At 42.1% G+C, this 16,300-nt stretch overlaps 1 protein-coding gene across 2 annotated transcripts in view; it reads left to right on the plus strand.

The window, feature by feature from the left end:
* The window catches only part of SND1 (staphylococcal nuclease and tudor domain containing 1), a 425,720-nt gene that overhangs the window by 52,203 nt on the left and 357,217 nt on the right, over window positions 1-16,300 (plus strand). For both annotated transcript variants that reach the window (XR_014066017.1, XM_081531207.1), the window contains exon 10: window positions 13,017-13,130. Coding sequence is in view for 1 of the 2 variants with exons in the window: in XM_081531207.1 (XP_081387333.1) it covers window positions 13,017-13,130 (114 nt within the window). In the remaining variant the exon portion in view is untranslated. The remainder of the gene's footprint in view (window positions 1-13,016; window positions 13,131-16,300) is intronic.

The raw sequence follows: 16,300 nt of genomic DNA on the forward strand, positions 1-16,300 counted from the left end.
TATCCATATCCCTGGACTGAGAAGGGACTGTCCTAAATGTCCAACGGTGAGTTTAAGGTGGAGAGCCGCTAGGTGGCACTGTCAGCCTGAAAAATTTTGGAATGCTTTCTCTTAGAATGGTAAAATTTTAACAAGTCTCCAAGGAATTGACTGAATTTCTTCACTTTCTTTTTTATGATGCCCAAAGCAGTAGGTCACTGAGCACTCAAGCGGCCCCTTTCCTCTTCTAGTAGATGGTCTGTCTACACCAGCTGTCAGGTTAACTGTAATCGTGCCTTTCAGTGGACGTTGAAGGAGCTCCTGGTTGGATTCTCCATATGTGTCTTTCACATCTTGATGCAGATCAGAATGGACCACTGCTTCTTTGTGTGAGGACCACACCAGCTTGGGAACTTGGACATAGCTGCTCTGCCAATTGGAACTTGCTTGTGTTTATTTTCCTGTAATCTGTCCTAAGACTATAGAAGGACATAGCTACACAAGAAAAGCATGACCAATCCCTCACCAAGGAGGCAGGCCTTCCATTTTTCACCATCATCACGATTCTAGTGATACAGATGACCCTTGGGAGAGTCTCGTTACACTGTACTGTCCCTGCCAGTGCCTCCTCAGTTGAAACTGAATTGGTACAGAAACCTAGAAGATTTGGAAGGGTTTTGGGCCTTGGCTACTTGGGAAACTAAGGCATTGCTGAAGAAAAATTCTTCATCTAAAGGATTAGATGATTGAGCCAGCGGCTTTACATTTATCCTGAGTATGATTTTATTGGTAACTTGAAAAAGGAGAGCTTTAGGACATATAGAACATTCTTTCCGTTTTGAAAAAATCCAGGATCTCAGCATCTATTTTTGTCTTTTTTGTTTTAAAACAAAGTGAGCCTTTTTTTTTTTTAATTACAATGAAGTTTTATTTTTTACAATGCCAGAATAGAGGAGATTATCTCTATAAAAGCCATCTGATTAAGGATCCTGTAGTATCCTAAACATAAATTTAGGTCATTCAGATATAGGCCTATTCAGAGAGTAGAGAGAAAAAGGTTTTCACTGAATTTTTTAAATCCTTCAGGATTATTTTTGTTTTTAAAACAGAGAAAAGCATAAAAAGAAGGAAAAACACACATACAGATGAAATTACTATGAAAGAAAAAGTTGATCATACTGTCAATTGTGGGTGTTGGCAAACTGGCCCATGGGCCAAATATGGCCCATCATTGTTTTTGTATGGTCTGTGAGCTAAGAATCGATTTTACATAGAAAGAAGGGTTTGTGGCACGTTGGAATTATATGAAATTCAAATTTCAGTGTCGTGAGTAAATTGGAGCATAGCCACGTCTCTTCGTTTACATATTGTCTGGAGCTGTTTTTGTGGTGTGGTGGCAGAGGTGAGAAGTTGTGACAGAGACCATATGGCCTCCAAAGCCTAAAATATTTGTTATCTGGCCTTTTACAGAAAAAAATCTGCTGACCTTTGACCTATACCAGTCCTCCTCAGAGTGGCTTGATATGATATAAGGAGCTTGAGCCAGAATGTAAATCAAGGCCTTGCTGCTTTCATCAAGAAGATCTTGCTACAGAAAAAATGTCAGCAATGTTCTCAGTGATGTAGTTGATTTATGTTCTGGTACAAGTGCCTTATCTCATTGCAGACTGGCAATCACTTTTGAGTAGTATTGACTTGTATTCTTTTGTATATAATTTTTAAGTTGGTAAGTTTTTATTTTTAACATGTAGACATTTTTATTACTTTTTAAAATTTTATTTATTTATTTTTGGAGTTCTGATGTTAGTGACTTTATTACACCTGAATTTCCTTAACTTTGGACAAAATGAGACATTGACTAATCTAACAGGCTACATACAGTCTTAAAGGCACACTTTCTTATATGAATATATCTAATACTAACCATAGCAGATTAGATTAGTGAAGGATTTGACAAATTTTAACTCTAAATTTTTTGCGTAGACATTTTTAAAGAACTCTATGGGCTTCTTAAGAGAAGTGTACTCTTTTATTTCCCTCTCACTTGTGGCAGCCATTTTCAACTCTTGGCTAATCCACGTCTTCAAATAAAATGTTCAGTTGCTTGCTCTTAATTTTTCAGGCATAACCCCTTTTCCTTCACACCATGGAAGATGAGGATTTCGTTTTTTCACACGTGGGTGTGCATGTACTTTTCTCCATGCCTTCTAATAGGACTATATCATAATTCTGGCTTAGTTAATATTCAGTGTTTACTTTGTAAATGCTAATCACTTCCGAGATACATTGCATGTTATGACTGCTTTTCATTTCCTGCATGATTTTTTGTTTCTCCTGGAGTTAATTTTTAAATTTTATGTATATATCTTTTATGGACTTATTAATTCAACCCCCACATTCTGTCATCTGTTTAAATCTTTTCTCAAGACATGATTCAGGTCATTGTTTTTATCTTTTTCAATAGTACTTTCCAGGAGCCTTGTGACCTATAACAGTCTAGTTTAATTTAGTTCTTTTTTCTTCCTTGTATAAAGATGTCTTCTTGGATTTCTTTACCATTATCTTGAGTGTTTCTTTGCTTCACTCCTGGATTGGTGCTATGTTTGCTGAATCTTACGGCTTCATTATGATTTACTACTTGATTTTGGTGACACACATTCTGTTAGCTTCTTGGGAAAAGAGTGCTTGGGAGGTAGATTTTTTGAAACTGTTCATGTGTACTCTGTTATTACATTTGATAGTTTAGATGGGTATAGAATTTTGTTAGAAGCTATTTTCTTTTAGAATTAGGAAAGCATTGCTCCACTTTTATTTGTTAGGAATATTTGTTTGTTTATTTTCTTTATTTCTTTAGTGGCCTGAAACCATTCTGATCTCCCATCCCAGTGCTATGTTTTTTATTTCCGTAAGCTCTTAGCAAATTCTTCTTTATTCTGAAATTTCACAATGATGTGCTTTGCTTATCCATGTGTGATCATATTATGGTTTAAAAATTAAACCGTGTTAAAAATTAAATTTTAACTCTTTTGTTGTTGGTTTCCATCTAGTTTCTCTGCTATTTTTCTGAAATTTCTGTTTGGATGTTTAACTTCATGGACTAGTCCTAATTTTGTCTTACTATTTTCCATTGTTTTGTCTTTTCTCCATTCTAGATATCTTCATGTTTATCTCTCATCTCTTCTATTAGATATTTTATCATGCTGTATTTTAATTTCTAAAAGCTTCCTTTGTTCTCTGAATGTTTCTCTTATTACCATTAAAAAATAACATGTAATACTTATTTCAGAGAAGAATATCATCTGTTAGGATTTAAGGAATTAACAATAATTTGTTGAAGATTTTTCTTTCTCTGTATAGTCTGTGTTCTCTTAAGTTGTTTTTAATTCTCTTTGGTTATTTTGATCTCTTATTTTCCATATTAGAGACTTTCTTTAGATATCTGGTAACCTTTGGTGGTCTCTCAAAGAACGAGGTATTCAACCCTGGTTTAGGAGCAGTATGGGATTTAGGGTATCCATCTTCTAATCCAGGTGCTTCTTACATAGATTTTAAACCAGTCCTAGGTTTGGGCCTTATTTTCATTCTCCCTTGAGATCCCTGGTTTGATAGTTTCTCACTCGTAGTGAGTAGGGAAAGTCTGCAGTATGAATCAGAGACTGTTTTCTTTTCTCACCACTAACTCAGGATTTAACTTTCATGAGTCTGTAGAGTCAGTTACCACTCATTTCTCTGCTTCCCAGCTTCCAGGTTTTGTTGCTATATTCTTCTCTCTCATTATCTTTGTCCTTTTGGGCTTTGGCAAACAACAAGACAAAGCAAAATGAAAAACAGCCCCCCAAACCCTTTATTTTTGTGTAGAAGCATTTAGGGAGGGTAACAAAGTAAATATGAACTTTCTTTATTGTTCCTTGTGTTCCATTTTAAGGCTGCATCATAATTTATTTAACTAGTACCCAGTACGGAGAAGGCAATGGCACCCCACTCCAGTACTCGTGCCTGGAAAATCCCATGGACGGAGAAGCCTGGTAGGCTGCAGTCCATGGGGTCGCTAAGAGTCGGACACGACTGAGCGACTTCACTTTCACTTTTCCCTTTCATGCACTGGAGAAGGAAATGGCAACCCACTCCAGTGTTCTTGCCTGGAGAAACCCAGGAACGGCGGAGCCTGGTGGGCTGCTGTCTGTGGGGTCGCACGGAGTCGGACACGACTGAAGCGACTTAGCAGCAGCAGCAGTACCCAGTAGGTCATTGTTCATGTCATTTATCACTTTTCCATTATTTTGAGAAGGGAATAAATCTCTACCTAAGCGGCAGTTATTTCCTTAGGAGTATTTTGGAGTATATTTGCCAAATAGCTCCCCAGGCGTTGGTCACTAGTGCATATCCCATGTGTTTTCATTTTCAAATATGTTGTTAGAGCAGAGCTTGACCACCATTTTCTTAAAGGACCATAATAGTAAATATTTTAGTCTTTCTGGGCCATATAGTCTCTTTGCAGCTCTACAATTCTGCCACTATAGCAAGAAGACAGCTATTGGTAATGCAAAATGAATGGGCGTGGCTGTGCTCCAATAAAGCTTTATTTACAAGAGTAAGTGGTGGGCCCTTGGCCATCGTTTGCCAAACTCTATTGTAGAACACAAGATGTCAGCATTAAATGTAAAAGGGAAGATGATTTCTTTTCCCAAGCTGGAACCCAGCGGCAGTTTTGTAGTCATTTTGCCTAATTTAAAACATTAGTTAATGACAAAACTACCCTTGCAAGGAAACCTGAAAAGGTCCTAAGGTGCCTTGGGTTTACCTGAACATACTCTGGCAGTCCTGCAAATTTTTGCCGAAGGATTCTGCTCTGAGGCTGGTGTGACCATAAGGCCTGAACAAATAGAGTGCCTACTGAAGAGAGGACCACTGTCTTGTAGGTATTAATTTATGCCCTGGTAGCTCAGCTGGTAGAATCTGCCTGCAATGCAGGTGACCTTGTTAGATTCCTGATTCAAGAAGATCCCCTGGAGAAGGGACAGACTACCTACTCCAGTGTTCTTGGGTTTCTGTGGTGGCTCAGGTGGTAAAGAATCTGCCTACAATGCAGGAGACCTGGGTTTGTAATTTTACAGAGAACAGCTAAGTAGCTAAAAAGCCTGCTAAAGGTGACCTATGAACTCTAACCTTGTGCCCCTGGGACCCTCTGGGTGACTTCTGGAACTGATGCAAAGCTGGAGATGGGAGTGTTGGCCAAGAGTCCTACTCCTGAGAAACTTAAAACTCAGCCAAGTGTTCTCTCGATACATGGGGCACTGCAAGACTGGTTTCAGTTCTCCTCTTAAGGAAGGCAGTGCTAGGGAACGTTCTCCTTGTCTCTCCAGGTTAGCAGAGAGACATGTTCACTTCACAGCGATTAGCTGAGCCTACTTGAGACTTTCGTGCCTGTCGTGGCTTGCCAGTTTCCTGCTTGCCTTCCCTGTGGCGTTTTAGCTGATCTGTGCTGTTTGTAGCCATATGGTCCCTTGAACACGTGGCTTGGCTTCCCTGTCCCTGCTGCTGGATGCTTGGGCCTTGCAGATTTCACAGACCTGAATAACACTTGGGGGTGGGGCGAGGGGGCTGATTCTTCTCCCTGCCCAGCCTGGTTAGATAGAGGCGGCCAGCTTGGTTCTCTGTACCAGCTGATTGCTTAATCAACAGATTCCCGAACTAGGTGCTTTGAGAAGATAAACAAGAATGAGAAGTGGTTTCTGTCTCAAGGAGCTTACCCTCTGGGGCTTCGTCTGGGAGAACCCTTAGTTAGCTGTGTGATACTGTTGACTGTGTCCAGTTTTGGAGGTCAGGTTATAAGCTGTCCATGGGTGGGGCACTGGTACCTATTTGGTTTGGCCCTGCTGATTTTTTGCTGTGCAGAAGTGTCATGGCTTTGTATGGAGTTCATTATCATGTCTTCTCAGATGGTGGCTCAGTGGTAAAGAATCCGCCTGTTAAAGCAGGAGACGCAGGAGACGTGGGTTTGATCCCTGGGTTGGGAAGATCCCCTGGAGGAGGAAATGGCAACCCACTCCAGTATTCTTGCCTGGAGAATCTCGTGGACAGAGGAGCCTGGGGGGCTACAGTCCATGGGGTTGTAAGGAGTCAGACACGACTGAGCAACTAAGCATGAGCATGAAGATGGTTTCTAAGCAAGGATACTTAGTATTTTTGTCTCAGTTCAGTTCAGTTCAGTTGCTCAGTCGTGTCCGACTCTTTGCGACCCCATGAACCGCAGCACGCCAGGCCTCCTTGTCCGTCACTAACTTCCTGAGTCCACCCAAACTCATGTCCATCGAGTCGATGATGCCATCCAGCCATCTCATCCTCTGTTGTCCCCTTCTTCTCCTGCCCTCAGTCTTTCCCAGCATCAGGGTCTTTCCCAATGAGTCAGCTCTTCGCATCAGGTGGCCAAAGTATTGGAGTTTCAGCTTCAACATCAGTCCTTCCAATGAACACCCAGGACTGGTCTCCTTTAGGATGGACTGGTTGGATCTCCTTGCAGTCCAAGGGACTTTAAAGAGTCTTCTCCAGCACCACAGTTCAAAAGCATCAATTCTTTGGCTCTCAGCTTTCTTTATAGTCCAACTCTCACATCCATACATGACCACTGGAAAAACCATAGCCTTGACTCGACAGACCTTTGTTGGCAAAGTAATGTCTCTGCTTTTTAATATGCTATTTAGGGTGGTCATAACTTTCCTTCTAAGGAGTAAGCGTCTTTTAATTTCATGGCTGCAGTCACCATCTGCAGTGATTTTGGAGCTCAGAAAAATAAAGTCAGCCGCTGTTTCGCCATGAAGTGATGGAACCAGATGCCATGATCTTAGTTTTCTGAACGTTGAGGTTTAAGCCAACTTTTTCACTCTCCTCTTGCACTTTCATCAAGAGGCTCTTTAGTTCTTCTTCACTTTCTGCCATAAGGGTGGTGTCATCTGCATATCTGAGGTGATTGATATTTCTCCCGGCAATCTTGATTCCAGCTTGTGCTTCCTCCAGCCCAGTGTTTCTCATGATGTACTCTGCATAAAAGTTAAATAAGCAGGGTGACAATATACAGCCTTGACGTACTCCGTTTCCTACTTGGAACCAATCTGTTGTTCCATGTCCAGTTCTAACTGTTGCTTCCTGACCTGCATACAGGTTTCTGAAGAGGCAGGTCAGGTGGTCTGGTATTCCCACCTCTTTCAGAATTTTCCACAGTTTATTGTGATCCACACAGTCAAAGGCTTTGGCATAGTCATTCAAGTGGAAATAGATGTTTTTCTGGAACTCTCTTGCTTTTTCGATGATCCATCGGATGTTGGCAATTTGATCTCTGGTTCCTCTGCCTTTTCTAAAACCAGCTTGAACATCAGGAAGTTCACAGTTCACGTATTGCTGAAGCCTGGCTTGGAGAATTTTAAGCATTACTTTACTACCGTGTGAGATGAGTGCAGTAGTTTGAGCATTCTTTGGCATTGCCTTTCTTTGGGATTGGAATGAAAACTGACCTTTTCCAGTCCTGTGGCCACTGCTGAATTTTCCATATTTGCTGGCATATTGAATGCAGCACTTTCACACCGTCACCTTTTAGGATTTGAAATAGCTCAACTGGAACTCCATCACCTCCACTAGCTTTGTTCATAGTGATGCTTTCTAAGGCCCACTTGACTTCACATTCCAGGATGTCTGGCTCTAGGTGAGTGATCACACCATCGTGATTGTCTGGGTCGTGAAGAACTTTTTTGTACAATTCTTCTGTGTATTCTTACCACCTCTTCTTAATATCTTCTGCTTCTGTTAGGTCCTTACCATTTCTGTCCTTTATTGAGCCCATCTTTGCATGAAATGTTCCCTTGGTATCTCTAATGTTCTTGAAAAGATCTCTAGTCTTTCCCATTCTATTGCTTTCCTCTATTTCTTTGCATTGATCGCTGAGGAAGGCTTTCTTATCTCTCCTTGCTATTCTTTGGAACTCTGCATTCAAATGGGTATATCTTTCCTTTTCTCCTTTGCTTTTCTCTTCCCATCTTTTCACAGCTATTTGTAAGGCCTCCTCAGACAGCCATTTTGCTTTTTTGCATTTCTTTTTCTTGGGGATGGTCTTGATTCCTGTCTCCTGTACAATGTCATGAACCTCCATCCATAGTTCATCAGGTATTCTGTCCATCAGATCTAGTCCTTTAAATCTATTTCTCACTTCTACTGTATAGTCATAAGGGATTTGATTTAGGTCATACCTGAGTGGTCTAGACTTTTATAATCTTGTTTGGTAATATGGAAAGAACAAAAATGACTAGCTACTCCCTTGATCTTCGGTCATGTGGCTTTCAGATGAAAAAGAAGTTCTGGGGATGTTCTTTCTGGTTAGAAAGGTGGCCCCTCTTAAACCAAAAGAGGTCAAGACTTGGTTTGTGTCTTAAGTTAGCAAACTAATTTGCTGATAAGAAAATGGTTAATTTAGAAAAGATTTGTAAACATTTATCTACTTTTAAAATTGAGACTTTTTTAGAACAGTTTTAGATTTACTGAAAAATTGGCAGATACTACAGAGTTCCTACGTTAGTGTCCCCCCCACACCGTCCCCCAGTTTCCCCTATTATTATATGACAAGATTATGGCACATTGATTATAGGTAGTTACCAGCATTGATATATTATCAACTGAAGTCTATACTTTAGTCAGATTTTCTTAGCTTTCCTCTGATGTCTGTTTTCTTTTCCAGAACCTCATCCTCAATAGCACGCTAAATTTAGTTGTCAGATCTTGTTAGGCTCCTCTTGGATTTGGTGGTTTCTCAGATTTTCTTTGCTTTTGATGACCTTGACAGTTACGAGGAGTGCAGGTTGGGTATTTTGTAGGCTGCTCCTCTATGGGAATTTGTCTGATGCCTGGCTGCCTTTAAAGTACCTATTAGAGCGTCCAGTTTGTTGGCTCACGCTTAGGTGCCTAAGGGTATTGGCCTCAGCAGGTTGTGCTTCGTATCGTGTGAGGATGCAGGGTAGTAGCTGGGGTTTTCTGGGGGCTGTGCGGTGAGCCCCAGCCATCACTGAGATAGGGTGGGGTGCTCCTGATGTCCCCCACTGTGGTGTTGCTTCACTAATGCTTCCAGGTTTAGCTTGGGGAGAACAGACCTGGCAGATGAAAGCTGGGGAAGCAGGAGAAGCAGCCGGATGTCCTGAGTTAGAGAGTAAGAAGGGTGTTTGGTGTCCCTTTTCCAATGGCCCCATCAGGGGCGCTCACTGGTGGTAGCTGTAGGAGCCCTGGTTGAACTGCTTTTCCTTTTCTTTCTGTCTGGTACTGATAACTTCGGCAGCTTTGGGAGGACTGGTGGTCGTGTCTGGGACTCTTCTGAGGGTTTTACTGTATGTTTCATAGATGCCGCAGGGTTTTGAGAAGCTGAGCAGCAGCAGCCCTTTGCATTCAGTGCACAGTGCTGTAGATGGGTGCTACAGATGGGGGGAATGTGGCAGGAGGCCAGGGTGACGGATGGATGTCCCCTGCCTCCGATAGCGCTCTGCCATTCTCCTGACTTGTGGCAGCTCTTAGCCTGCTCTGTGTCATCATTAAGCCTCTTAGTTTTCCTTTTACAGTTGGGCTCTAAGAAATGCAGAGGGGATTGGGTTTAGGGCTTGCATCTCGAGTCCAGCTGGTGACCTTTTATTCTGTATAGATTCTGCTCTTGGAGCATGTGGTCAGTAGGGGTGTGTGTGTGTTGACTCTAGGTCAGTAGTTTGAGGAGGTGAGCAATGATGTGAGCATACTTCAAATTGCCCTGATGGAAAACACCATCAGAAACATCACCGTTATAAACAGTGGTATGTGATGGTGCTGACAAGCAGACTTTGGATGGTAATCCACTCTGCATTTTACTTATTGCACCGTGTGACTGTAACTACTGTTTGATCGCTTCTTCCATGTCTCTGCCCAGGAGCTGCTTGTTCTCCGGACAGTAATGGCACGATTTACAGAAGAGTAAAACCCCGCAAATCCCACTTACATGCACACACACACAGACAGGCCCACTGTCCCTGCTTCTCCAGGAAGGCAGGCCTCATTTAGCTGGCAGTGTCAGAGCGCACAGTTCCTGAAGAGGAGGTTGCTAATCAGGGAGATGCCGAGCAGAGCGAGTCTGCTGCTGAGGCCTGAAATTTTCAGCTCCGAGAAGCCGCTCACTGCTGCTGCGGCTGCTAACACGTTATAAGGGGTGACGAATACCAGTAACTTATCACCGGGGTATGCTTCGAGCCTCACATTCTGTAATCAGAGGGTGAAGGTGTGAGCGCTATGATACTTTCCCTGGTTTTATTTCTCTGTGAGCATGACTAGAGTATAGAGAATGTCTAGATATTTCTCATGTCTTAATCATAGGAAGCTTCCCTATGCTTTTGGCAATGGACACTTTAATAGGAGTTGGTTTTGGAGTGAGAGGAAGGTGCAGCTTGATCCATCATTGAGATTTTGGAAATCCTGTGATGTGTGTGCACTTGAGATGCCTGACAGTTACTGAGTCTGTTGGACAGTGGTTCTGCACCTCCTCTGGAGGGAGGAGCAGTATTGATTCACTGTACTAGCTGTTGTGCTTGGTATGGCTTTATGGAATTTTTGGTTTGAAGGTGGAGTAGCAGTATAGCTATGGCTACCTCGTGGTCCCCTCCCCCACCTCCCTGTGCTTATAATCTAGGGGTCCCTGACCTCCGTGCCATGGACCAGTACCTCCTGTCAGATGAGCGGTGACATTATATTGGAAATAAAGTGTGCAATAAATATAATGTGCTTGAATCATTCCATCCCCCCACTCTTGGTCTGTGGAAAAATTGTCTTCCACGAAACTGATCTTTGGCGCTGAAAAAGTTGGGGACCTCTGCTTTAATCCATTTCATACACATGTGGGATTTCAAAGGATAGGGAAATCATTAGCTGAGGTCTTTCTCTTGTGGGCAGTTGGCCAAGCCACTGCTGCTGTCTTTAGGGAGTGAGGGAGATTCCATTATGGCAGGCATTTTTACTTTGGCATTAATGTGTCTAGATGGTAATGGTAGCAAGATATACTCTTTTTCTTTCAGTTACTGAATCTATATTCTTGGTCATATCTTCTTGGCTGTTTTTAGTTCTTCACTTAAGATGACTGGGCTGGTGTAAGGGGGTCTTTGTTTTGGAGGGTTCCAATGCCACCCATACTAGGTAATCATTCCTGACCTTGGCTTGGCCCTCATGTGACCACACATCATGCTTTTGATTACCCTTGGGCTTCACTAAGGTTTACTGGCCAGGAGAGTTTTGAGGCTCTGGCTCTCTGGGCTTCAGAGTAAGTTAGCCTTTGTGTGATTCTCAGCTCTAAGAAAAAGGTTATAGCAGAATGGCTGTGGTTATCTGAGCCTGTTTTTTTGCTGCATTCAGGTTTTGCAAGTTACTCTTACACCTAGTTGAAACTTGAAAATAATTACCCCCTCTCCTAATCTATAGAGCTCTTTCTCAGACCCTTTACTATCCTTGTGGTCCCTAGCCTGTTTTTCTCTATACCACTTCCATTACTAATGGTGTGAAAACCCCAGGTTATCTTCCCATCCACCAGCGGTAGTCAGCCCTCCATGGACTGAAAGCTTGATTCCAACTGTCATCTTTCTTTTTTTGTTCATTCTGTTTGATGGCGCTTTCCTCCTGCTATTTCCTGTCATGTATAATTTCTCACTTGGTTTTTGCTTTTTGCTCCTTCTTCAGATTGTCCCTTAAATCACTCTTTTTTTTTTTTTTTCCCTGTGTGATTGGCTGGTTATCAGGAAGAGGTAGAGGCTAGCCATTTTTGCAGGAATCTGCAAATAAATGGGTATATTCTGTTGTAAAAGGTTGTGAGCCTTCCAGGGAATAGTTAGTGAAGGCTCTTTAGGATACTTAGCAGTGTGATACCCACCACAGTGAAGGAGACTCTAGCTCCTTTTGTTTCACATATAAAAGACAGGGGACTTTTGCAAGTCTTCCCTCATGGTGGCAGCTGACCCTGTAGTTTGTTCAGCTATCTGTTTGCTCCTGATGGGGTCTGATTGAAGGTGGGGAGAGTGGATTTTGATTCATCAGATGAAGTGCATGGTGGTGACTGTGTTTTGTAGTCAATAGCTTCCTTGTAGTAAAGTATTACTTACAAAAAACCCCAAATGGCCTTGTAACAACAAATTCTGAATATAATCGGGTGAATTGTAGACTGCTGGCTGAATTATGAGGTCTGATTATAACCCTGATGTAGTCTGAATGTGGTTTTGAGGGAATTTTATTCTGTGCACATTGGTGGGGTGTTCTGATAACCTCCACAGAGGAATATTTGTGCTTTTGCTGTTGAATAGATATCCTCAAAAGCTTGGGAGTTAGTTACTAGCTGAGAGTGGGGTCCAGAGTTACTGTTTTGGGTTCCAAAACAGAGATGCCCATAGTAGTGCTCTGAAAAAGTGGCTTCCAGAGTAGTTGAAGTCATATCTGAGTAATCTAACGTTTCTGCCTGTGAGATCAACAATGGAGCATCTTTCACACGCTGAGATGACAATACTTTTTGCCTTTCACTTGCCTTAGATTTTTCTGCTCTGCGTTGGGACATCCTAGTTTGGTTTTTTCTCATCTAGAGCTGGTACCTCCTAATCCAGCCCTTGCCTCTTTTCCTAGAATCATGTTGTGATAGGGATTTTGATTTTAGCTTAGAACCTGTTTCAGGGAAAATCTTCAATAGCACATAGAGACTAGATTTCCAGTTCGTAAGCTTTGTAGTTCCCCACAAGTCTTGGTCAGAGCAAAAGATAAAAAAGCTTGGCCATCTTTCTGAGTGATACAGATCCTGCCTTGCTGAGAAATCATCATATCTCTCAGGTCTGCTATTAATAGGATAGTTTTCTTAAATGTTGTTGTACCGTAAAGAATGATGTTGGATCTATCGCAACGGCTGTTGGTCTCAACCTTCTTCCTGTGACTGGTGTGCCTTGCTTTTTAGCACATGTGGTGTGGGATTTGGGCCATTGAGGCACATTTCAGCATTTTTGCCTTCTTGCCGCCCACAGGTGATGCAGGTGCTGAATGCTGACGCCATTGTCGTGAAGCTGAACTCTGGGGACTACAAGACCATCCACCTGTCCAGCATCAGACCACCGAGACTGGAGGGGGAGAATACACAGGTGAGACGAGAGAACAGCAGCACCTCTTTTCCGAAACCAAGAGGGAGGAGCTGGACGATCAGTTAGATGTGGTTCGTGTGTAGGAGAACACTAACAGACCAATAGTGTAAATCACCGAAGTATTATTTCCTAGTATTTTCAGCCTAGCCGCCACTGGGCAAGTCTGTTTCTCTTGAACCACACTCACTGCTCTCCTTCATTTTTGATGGGCCCCACTAGCATTCCTCCCTAGGGGGCTTGAGAGAAGTTAGGGTTGGTGTATGTTAGGTGGTGAATGAGTCTTGTTAACGAGATCTTATTCTCTGAAGATGAGAGGAAGGGTCCATGTCTCATGTACATGATAGCAAGGCTTGTTCTGTTGGTCATTTTGATGTGCTCTGTGTTTTTGCTCTAGGAAGAAATAAATCTTGCTGTATATATATTTTTATATTGTCTGGGGTCCATTACTCATCTTTCCCAAGTGGCGACTAGAATTGTTAGTTGCACTGTTTTGTGCTATTTGCTGGGTCTTCGGGCAGCAGGGGTGCTTGGCTAGCCAATGTGTACTAATTTTGGTGTGTCAATTTGAGAAATTATGCTTAGGATGAAAACTGCAGGCAGTTTTGTTTTAAATTTTGTGGTCATTTTCTTTCTCTTGTTACGACTTATAAGAGACTGGGGAAAGGGATTGTGGTTGAACTGTTTTGTTTGTTGGGCTGTCTTGTTTTGTAGACATCTTTTCCAGCCCCTGTTTTTGCCTCCTGATAGCTAAAATGTGTAACTGTGTGGATTGGTTGTAGAACTGGGTCCTCAGTGAGAGCCAGTGCCATAGGCAAATTAAACAGTGTGGTTGAACTTAGTACCATGTGATTTTTTAATGTATCCTTTTGTAGTTTTAGAGATTTGAAATTTGCTTTTCTGATGTTTTGCACGTACCCGTGTCTCAGTGCATTCACGAGTTGAAATTCAGGCCCCGTTTTCATTTGTGTGAGAGTTTATAGGCAGCCCATAAGAGTAAAATAAAAATATTGTGATTGTCTTTTGAATCAAATCATGCATAAGAAATCCATACAGGATGGATTCTTTGAATGTCTGGCCAATCAGTTCATCTCCACCCCCCCATCCTCCCAGCCTTTTTTCCCCCATAGAGGAGGCATTTTAATGCAGCAAACAGTATTGTGGTAAGCTTGAGAATTTAAATGCACAAAAGCTTAGAAATGCCAAAATAAGGTTCTCTCAGTAACTGTAGCTCTGCCTCATTGCACAGAGTAAATATACATCTCCAATTTTATCAGTGTTGGGAGTAGTCCACACTTCTGCATCTGTGCCATGCAGTTGGAATTAAGGTTCCCACAGCAACCACAACTTTGGAATTCTTGAACGTTAATCTTTGTGCCTGTATCATCAGCCAAAGCATTATGTTAAAGTAGATTCAGGAGCTGAATTTTAAGCAGTTTTTAGGGGTGTGGGGGTGTTACAGCAGGTTGATGATGATAAACTACCACTGAGAAGTTTATATTTTTTGTAGAATCCTTTGTAACTTCCCAAGGGGTAATGGATGGATTTCCCTTAGCTGAGTGGACAACAGAAAGTTGTTGGAATATATTTCCTAGTTTAGGCAGGGTCATGTTTATAAAATTTCTTGTTCTTTACCAAGGTAGGTTATCGCCTATTTCAAACTCCTGTTCATTCCTGAGATCTTCCTCCATTTTAAGAAAACTGTAAGAGAGTCAACATATGGCTTTCGAGTGAATTGAGGAGTGAGTTCCCTTACTTGTTCATTAAATTCCTTTGGAAGATTTTAGTGAAGGTCACATAAGAGATGAATATAACCCCCTTTGAGTACAGTGATGGAGGTGTCATGCAGAGCCCTGTTGTGGTGGTTGCTAGGGAAGTCTTCTCAGCAACAGCTCACAAGCCTCTTGAGCGCTCATGGATGAGAAGTAAGCAGGAGGGAGAAAGGCCCTCTAGACCAGCATCTCTAATAGATGCATAACGCAAGCCACAAATGTGAGCTCTGTGTGTTATCTAAAATTGTCTAGTAGCTCTGTTTTAAAGAACATTAATTTTAATGCAGCTTATTTGACCTACTGTATCCAAAACAGTATCATTTCAACATTTAATGAATATAAAAAATTCATGAGATATTTAACTTTTATCTTTACTGTGTCTTGGAAATCTGGTGTATATTTTATACTTGGATCTCAGTTCATCCTAGCATATTTCTAGGGTTCAGGAGCCACAGGTGTGTAGTGGCTATTGTAATGGACAGCACAGGTTGAGGAATTCTGATGAATAGGTTCATTGTCCTTGATCAGTCCTTTCCCACTTTGTATCAGATGTTGTGCTGGGGATGCCATGGGGAATAAACCCTCCTAAAACTACTCTCATGGAACTTTACAGTCTAGTAGGGGACATACGCACGTAAGTGTGTTTATGTTATGTGCTGTGGAAGAAAAGGTTAGCGTTTATAGGAATGCATAATCTGGGAAGGCTTCTTAAGGCCTGAAGGCTGACTAGGAGTTAGCTAGGTAAAAAATGGAGAGAAGACAATTTCTGACCAAGACAGCAGCAATGACAAGAATTGGATGAGTTTGGCCCTAGGGAAAAAGTGGCCACTGTGGATGGTGCACGTGTGGTGTGATGCTCTGTGGTCTACAGTACGGGCAGGGCAGGTCACCCTTGTTCTGTGAACATTTCCGGGTACTCATGAAAAGAGACTGCGAGCCATGTGATGAACTGCTGGCAGTTTTGTATGATTGGAATAGAGGGTACTTAATGCTGTGGGGGGGGGGAAGCAGGGTAGTAAGAAATGGGTTTGGGAGTTAGGCATGGGCCACATATTGAAAACATATGTGCCATGGTTTTTAGATTTCTTTTGCCTTGAAGAATTTTAAGGGATAACACCTTTCAAATTTGAGAGTGCTTGTGTTGGTGGCTTGCATTTATAAAACATGAAAGTAACTTTGCATCTATAAAGGAAAATCATGCTAGATGAAAACTGATCTGTAGCGAGGGGTTCTGGTTTTGTTTTTGGTAAAGCTCGCCTGGAGGCGAAAGGAGTGGGAAATGTGGGGTTGTGGGTGTGGCTCTAGCAGCCTCTACACTAGAGGAGTCAGAGTTCTTGCCTTTCTACTTCCCCTGGAACTCTCACAGTGAGTGGAAGACCTAATGCTTATGTTAGATTTACA

This window comes from Giraffa tippelskirchi, chromosome 10 (assembly GCF_054371585.1).
Source record: "Giraffa tippelskirchi isolate mGirTip1 chromosome 10, T2T-mGirTip1v1.2.pri, whole genome shotgun sequence".
Taxonomy (NCBI): Eukaryota; Metazoa; Chordata; class Mammalia; order Artiodactyla; family Giraffidae; genus Giraffa; species Giraffa tippelskirchi.